Source organism: Rhinichthys klamathensis, unplaced genomic scaffold, assembly GCF_029890125.1.
Source record: "Rhinichthys klamathensis goyatoka isolate OS25496 unplaced genomic scaffold, OSU_Roscu_1.1 h1tg000197l_1, whole genome shotgun sequence".
NCBI classification, from domain to species: domain Eukaryota; kingdom Metazoa; phylum Chordata; class Actinopteri; order Cypriniformes; family Leuciscidae; genus Rhinichthys; species Rhinichthys klamathensis.
Genome location: NW_026606723.1, coordinates 272,475 through 280,094, shown reverse-complemented (window position 1 = coordinate 280,094; position 7,620 = coordinate 272,475). Strand labels below are relative to the sequence as shown.

Here is a 7,620-nt window from a genome sequence, read left to right as displayed (position 1 = left end):
CGAGTGGTTTAACCAAAGTCTTCTGAAGAGACACGATCGCATTATATGATGAACAGATTTAATTTAGGCTTTTTTGTTCACATTGGAATAATATTCATTAAAAACATTTTTATTTGTGTTTCAAAGATGAACGATAGTCTTATGTGGTTGAAACAAACGAGGATGAGTAAATAACAGAATTTAAATTTTTGGGTGTACTAATAACCCTTTAAGAAACTACGGTATGCTTTTGTAGTTAAAAAATGAGTCATATATATATATATATATAAATTAGCATTATAAACTTCTTTGAATCTCAAATAATTTTACAATTTTGAATTTTAAAGCCAGTCTTAATTCAGTTCTAAATGGTACACAACCCTGAACTGAAAGTCATGATTAAATCCTGTATATCTTTATATGCAATTGATGTGCAATATCCAACGTCATCTTTGTCTAACCGAGCTACCTGTCGACACTTGTCTCCTGAAGGCGGTTATTCATGATAGCAAAGGCGCCCACTCCACCAGAGAAGCCGTTCTGGCGAACATGGCTCTGTCTTGGGTTACCGTGAGCGGTCTCTGAGAGTTGCTTCTGTAAAATTGCCAAAGAAACCTTGTTGGTCATAAAGTCATTGACTGAGATCATTTCTCCAGACAGTCTGCGCCCTGTCAGATAACCTCCATCTGGTCCTAAGCCAGCGTCAGTCTCACTATCACAAACTGTTTCCACTGATGCATTAGTGAAACGCTTTCCCGACGCTTCGTTGGTCGGGGCAGGGTGCACGGCATTGCGTTTTTGAGCCCTCTGCCGGGAATTTCGCGGTGGAGGGTGGTGGTTGTGCCGTTGGTTGGCAATGCGCGGGAAGCAGCAGCAACAGCAGGCCCGACCTCGACGCCTGTACGGACGGCAACGGCAGGGACACTGAGGCCTGTTGCAGTCCAGTTTGCCGAGGATCCAGTTGAGCGTCTGCTTGATGATGATGGAAATGACATTGAACAGGGAATAAATGCAACACACACCCATGAGGATGAAGAGGCAGTTGCCGAGACGGTAGGCCTCCTGAGCTTTATAACTTTCCCGCTGGCTGCTCACTACATCCCCGAAGCCAATGGTGCTGAAGGCCACAAAGCAGAAGTAGAAGGACTCAAAGTAGTCCCAGTCCTCCATGGCAGAGTACAAGGCAGATGCGCAGCATGCAACCAGCAGGGCTGCGATGCCCAGAATGAGCATTACGTAGTAGACAGATGGTTTCCAGCCCTCCAGACTGTCATCCTCGCTCCTGGCCTCCTCTCCTCCCACGCCGGAGCGCCGCAGTTGCCGCTCGTGACACCAGCGCATGATGTAGGCCAACATCGTGATGATGCGCTCCAGGAACAGGTTGAAGAAGAGGATTGTTCCTGCACAGCCAAGGAGTCCATAGAATATCAAAAAGATCTTACCTGCAACCGTGACGGGAGTGGTCATGCCAAAGCCTGGAGGGAAATAGGAAACAGGAAGTATTTTGATTATGTATTTTTAATACATTTATTAGGAGAGAAAAAAATAACGCACACACACACACAAAAAGTTTCATCATTTAGTCCTCCTTGTGTCACTGTGTCAATCCGCTGTGGTTTTGTGTATTCTGTGGGACACAAAGTTTAAAAAAAACATTTGTTTGCTTTTTAATACAGTGAAAGTAGAGACTAGAGGCTGTTAAGCTTCAAAACTGACCAAAAAAATCCACCATATGGCACTATATTTTAAGCGTTGTGGACATTCAATTTAAGTACTTTTCAAGTGGTCATGAGAACAACAACAGCCAATAACATTTGACATAAATCACGTCAAACCAGGCAGGGCAAGACTGGGAAGTTTGAAGATTTCAGTTATGGCAAAGGGGATTTCAAGTTAGAGATGCAAAGGTGGTTGTGCATTGCTTTTTTACTTTTGTTTTATGTAAGGGAGCAGCTTGGATGTTTTGTAGCCACGTAGCTTGGGCCACGGAAAAAAGAAAATGACATGGGCTCAGAGCTACAAGTGCAAGTGATGACAGAATTTGCTTTTTTTTATTATTCCTTCAATGATAAGCATAGTAAAAAAAAATATATTGAAATTTCTTATTAAATAAGTGAACAAAGTTGATTTGGTCAGTGGAAATATTTATAATATACATTTTTGTATTCTAGTAGCCAGACTTATTTTAGTTCCATTGATTCATTATTATAATTTTTGTTAATATTTTGAATAAGATTGAATTGTTTTTAACTTTTGAATTATATTTAATTGTTTTTAACTTTAACTTAACTTTACAGTAGGGATGGCCCGATACCGATACTGGCATCGGGGATCGGGCCGATACTGTCCTCATATACTCGTACTCGTACTCATAAAAATTCGCCGATACCACGCACCGATACCACGTACATTTTGCAAAACGAAACTGGCCGCCGCGAGAGCTTTGTCGAGGTGAACTGAGGCATAGGAAAGTAGCCTATAATGTCGGCGGTTAGGGCTCATTTCAAGATAAGGGATGATGACAACAGCAAGGCAGACTGTGAGTTATGTTCAGCTAAGGTGTCGAGAGGAGGGAAAGAAAGTACATCGTTTAACACCAGCAATCTAATTAAACATCTGAAGACGCATCATAGATCTGATGGACGAGCGCGCGCGCGGGCGGTAATGCACTCACTCTGTGTGTGCGGGTGCGGGAGAATAAAACGATTCGCGGGACTCCCGCAAACTAGAAATATCTATGAATAAAACATAAAAACTAATAGATTTTTATTCATCTCTTGCAGAAAAGCAACAAGAACAACTACAACAAAATAGAAACGATTTACAGGCCAGAGTTTCTATTCATAACATGGTTACAGCGTTGAGCGATGTAGCCAATCACAGACATATGTGTTGATTTCTTGAACGCAATGGCCAATCAGAAGCATTTAAGATAGACTCCCCTCACTGCTCAAAACGGACTTTTTTGTTCAGTGCTGAATTCTGTATGCTGGCAAATCCTCTAATTATAACAAACAAAGTGTGGATATTATGAAAGATTGATTGTGCAGTCAGCTTCATTGATAATAACAGAGATGTGTGAGATCGCGATGAACTGTCAGCTTTTAGGATTTATTAAGGGTGCGCACTTTGCGCGCATTCAGTCATGCCCATGCACGCAGTAGCCTGCTTGCTTTTATGTTAAATTAACAGTGGTTTGTGTGTTAATACATTTATTATTTTACAATTATTATAATTTTTTTAGACTTGTTAAAACAAGCAGAGAAGAAAATAAAAACAGTCTTCTGACCTGTGTTCTAAAATAGTCGTCTTCTTTTCTGGGAGCCTATTACTCTTGCGGTAGAAATATCGGTATCGGTACTCGGTATCGGCAAGTACACAAATGTAAATACTCGTACTCGTATCGGTTTGAAAAAAAATGGTATCGGGCCATCCCTACTTTACAGTATATAGTTTATATTAAGTGTTAGGTTTTAATTTTCGTTTATATAGTTTTAGTTAGTTTAGTACTTCAACTTTAAACAAAAAATAAATAAATGTTGCCTTGGCAACTAGTTGAAAATAAGTTTAGGTTTTTAAAACTTTAATTGATTTCAGTTTGATTTTTTTTTTATGGTTTTAGTAAACAATTATAACCATGCCTGTAGCTCAAGCAGTAGAGCATGGTGCTAACAATGCCATGATTATGGGTTCAATTACCAGGGAATACGTGAACTAATTAAAAAGTAGCTCACCAATAGTGGAGATTACTGTACCAACAAAGTAGAAGGCCCCTGAGAAATCCCAGCGGGGCCTAAGTTTGTCCACACGGATCCCAACCACAAAGGCCTCCTCATATTGCCTTAGGAGGACCTGCAGTGATTTCAGGTTTATGCTGTTTTGCTCTGTGAAATTGGCCAACTGTTCATCCCAGCGCTTGTGAGCCTGCAGCTCAGAGGGATGCTCGAGAGCGGAGAACACCACCGCCCCACACAGCAGGTAGAGGACGATGAGGGCTGCCAACAAGCCAAAGCGGGCATTGTCTTCATTCAGGTGCAGTGGGAGGCAACAGCTGTTGCTGACATCTCTTCCACGTGGCATGACTTGATCATCAGCAGGAAATGACAAGAACAGGCAAACATGCACACAGACACTAGACACAAGAAAACACTTTCTCACACACTCACTTTCAAAACGCACACATAAACGTCACCACGATGGGCTTTAGAAGAGGTGTAATAGTCACATGAAAAACCATATGTTTGCAGATTCAGTTCAAAAAATGAAGGACAAGTGTGTACTGGACAAAGTTCTTCATGTCCATTAACATTCTGCTGGATTCATAACCGCATCACTTTCTCCAGTGGCACTGAGACAGAGACCATCGTAAAAAGCAGGGTTATCAGGTAAAATGACACATGGTTCAGGAAATAAAACCTCAAGATACACCTTTTGGGTTAGCAGGTAACAGTAGGCAGGCAAGCGCAAGATTGTTATCTTTCCCCATCTCGCTATCCAAGTATAGCTGGTGCCACACCAGTCAGTAATAATGCTGTGGTCTTCATGTGAAATCATCCTTAAAAAGCAGGCTGAAAAAAAGAAAAACATTTATTGCCACTTCAGTGAAAGGTATTAGAAGGAAATTCCCTTAAACTGTAAGTGCAGGCTATTTACAAGATTACTAGATCCTGACCATTTAAAAATGTAAATAAAAAAATGATCAAGCACACACTACAGAATAGAACATTATGTTTTATTATACACATATTCTAAATGTTTTAATTGTATATTTGGTTTTTAAAGGCCATTATTAAGACAACAGCTATTTAAATGAATTGGATCCCTGATAATCAACAACAAACATGGCTGCAATTATTAGGAAATGTCAGTCTCATTTTCCTTATTTAAGTGATCAGGAATAACTTGGTTATCGCAAAGACACTTTTAAAGTGGTGAAATTAAAGGTTACCTACCTGATTTTATATGTATTTTTTGATTAAGAGCACGTTGTTGTCACCAAAAGTCCTTCAAACATCACTGTGTTAATGGAGCGATTTGAAAGAATCAAAAGAGGTGGAAACGTTAAGTTTAAAACTTAAAAGGCGCCGTCTATTCGTGGCAAGTGTGAATCCTTGGCAGTGCGTGATTGAATGATGCAGCCGAGGAGTAGTGACAAAAGAGAGAGAGAGAGAGAGAGAGAGAGAGAGAGAGAGAGAGAGAGAGAGAGAGAGAGAGAGAGAGAGAGAGAGAGAGAGAGAGAGAGAGAGAGAGAGAGCTGAGCTTTTATCTAGGTATCAGTTGTAGGGATTTTTATTCATTCCACTGAGAATCCTTTAAATCATAAAAAGGTTCTTTCACTGATTCCTTCTGTGGTCTTTTCTACATTAGCCTACGCAATAGTCTTTTGGTGTATTAAGAATCACTAACTCGTTCACTCAACCAATTCTTGACTGAATCAAGTCTTATCTTTTATTCACGTGCATGTCTACTAAAATATATCCTACTGAGGTTGTTTAAAACCCTTTCACACGTAAGTTTAAAATATTCTAACTGACCCCCCAGCGTGAGTTTTTCAAGGCGACCGTTATTTAGAACCTGTCACTTTAATGTTTCCATAGTGACGCGTCATTTCTTGTCACGTGACACAGCGCAACCACAATACAGAGCTGAATGAATGATGATCTGCTTTTATGTCTTTTTTCCTTTTGTATTCAAAATATTCACAAATGTATTAGCTATACCATGAAACACTGATATTCCGATTGTCAAATATGTGCAAGTGGATGTGTTTTGTTGTTTAAACATCTTTATAACGATAGCGCTAGTTGAGCTGTATGCGCGATGGGCGGCGCCATGTTAGTTTGTTTCACAGTTCAGAGAATCGGATCTGTTGTTTCTCACGAAATACATGAAAGTAAGTGGCCGGTGAACTAGGAGAAGAATAGGGTAAAATGTAAAGCTACTTACACAATGTGTATCTGATATGAATAAAACGTTTCTCCTTATTATAATGGAAATGATTATTGTTGCCGTTTCTATAGACATCAGTGTCTATTTTACTAATTCCAAATCACTGTTTTGCTAGTACTTATGTGTATTTAAATGTCTGAAACCTAAAATAAACATTATGTGGTTTAAAATACTCAATAGTTGTGATATATGACAGCACTGAGTGCGTCCGTCTCTGGCTCAGCGCCAGCCAACGCGCGAAAGCACGTTTGAATTTAGCAGTTGATCACGTGATGCACTGACGTTCTAATCACACCGGTGTGATCAGTGTTGCCAACTTAGCGCCTTTGTCGCTATTTTTAGCGACTTTTCAGACCCCTTTAGCGACATTTTTACAAAAAAGCGACTAGCGACAATTTTAGCGACTTTTTGGACAAACCTCAGTAACCTCCAAATGTTGCCAGTCCTGTCCTGCGAGCGCGAGGTCTTGCTTTCTCCCTGTCGTCACTCTCTCTAGCTGCGTCTCCTCTGTTTAGAATGGCTGAGAGGAGCGCACGGCCGCTGACAGACGCGAATGAGCAGTGTTTTTCCATGGACTTATCACTAATCTGCTTTTCTTTTGTTTTATATTTAAAGAATTTAGTTTGACCATTTTAATTTTATTTATTTTCTTGTGCTTATTACTTGTAACACTCACTATCAGAGCTTAGTTCATGCGGTTCCCTAACTACACATAGGCCTATAAAAAATTTAATCACTCACTATATTATAGCTACTCGTTCAATTGTCTGACAACAAAAAAATAGGAAATGAGAACAGCTTTATTTGACATTCGGCTATATTATATTGAATAGAGCATTCATTTAGAGAGAAAACGCACTAGGCTGACAGAACGCAAGTACGACGCGATGACGTCATTAATATGCTAATTGACGTATGACGTCATCTAGCGACATTTAGGGAAGGCCTTAGCTACTTTCCTTTGAAAAAAGTTGGCAACACTGGGTGTGATCGTACGCTCCAGGGACCAGCCAAGACTGATCACACCGGTGTGATCGTACCTATGGATCGTACGCGTCAAAGGGTTAAGAAATATAGGTCTAGCACTCTGCAGAGAATTTCATCAGTTGGACCTACTGAACGAATAGCCTACTAACGTAGGCTGCTATTGTTGTTGTTTTTTCCATATCTTGAAAAAAACTTTATAAGCTGTTATAAAAAAAACGTTTAAAGTCAGTCATGAAAGTGTGACGTGATTCAAATGGAAGAGACTAAGTGAATCTTCATTTCAAAGATTTGTCAATTCACACAAAAAAAAAACCCTAATAGCAATTTTGGGCACTGTCTGTAGACACAAAAACATTTAGGGTAGGTAGGGGGTAAGATGACCTTTTTCACCCGACCAAAGATGAAACAAAACCTCATCTCAGCACTTTTGATGAATGGCTACGCTATTTTTAATTTCGTCATTTCATCTGAATATTAACATTTGTGAAATTTAGTCAGAAACAGTTTTGAAGTGATCTAAATTGTGATCTATGACACATCGTATTATATTAAATATAATAGTTTGTGTGTGTCTATTTTCTCATGAGAGATTTGTGGACACATTAATGTTTTCAGAATTGTGGAGTAAAAGTTATAGTCTTTATTTTGAAGTAAAAAGTTAAAATTAGACTCTTGAGGTAAGATGACCTTTCTGGCGCCATCTTA

At 39.6% G+C, this 7,620-nt stretch overlaps 1 protein-coding gene across 1 annotated transcript; it reads right to left on the bottom strand.

Annotated features, from left to right (window-relative positions):
* Window positions 1–331: 331 nt before the first annotated feature.
* Window positions 332–4,111, bottom strand: kcnk12l (potassium channel, subfamily K, member 12 like). The gene is made up of 2 exons (XM_056262939.1): window positions 3,714–4,111; window positions 332–1,454 (listed from the first exon to the last, which is right to left on the bottom strand). The coding sequence occupies exons 1-2, from the start codon at window positions 4,057–4,059 to the stop codon at window positions 445–447; spliced, it is 1,356 nt and encodes a 451-aa protein (XP_056118914.1). The 5' UTR covers window positions 4,060–4,111; the 3' UTR covers window positions 332–444.
* Between the last annotated feature and the right edge of the window lie 3,509 nt (window positions 4,112–7,620).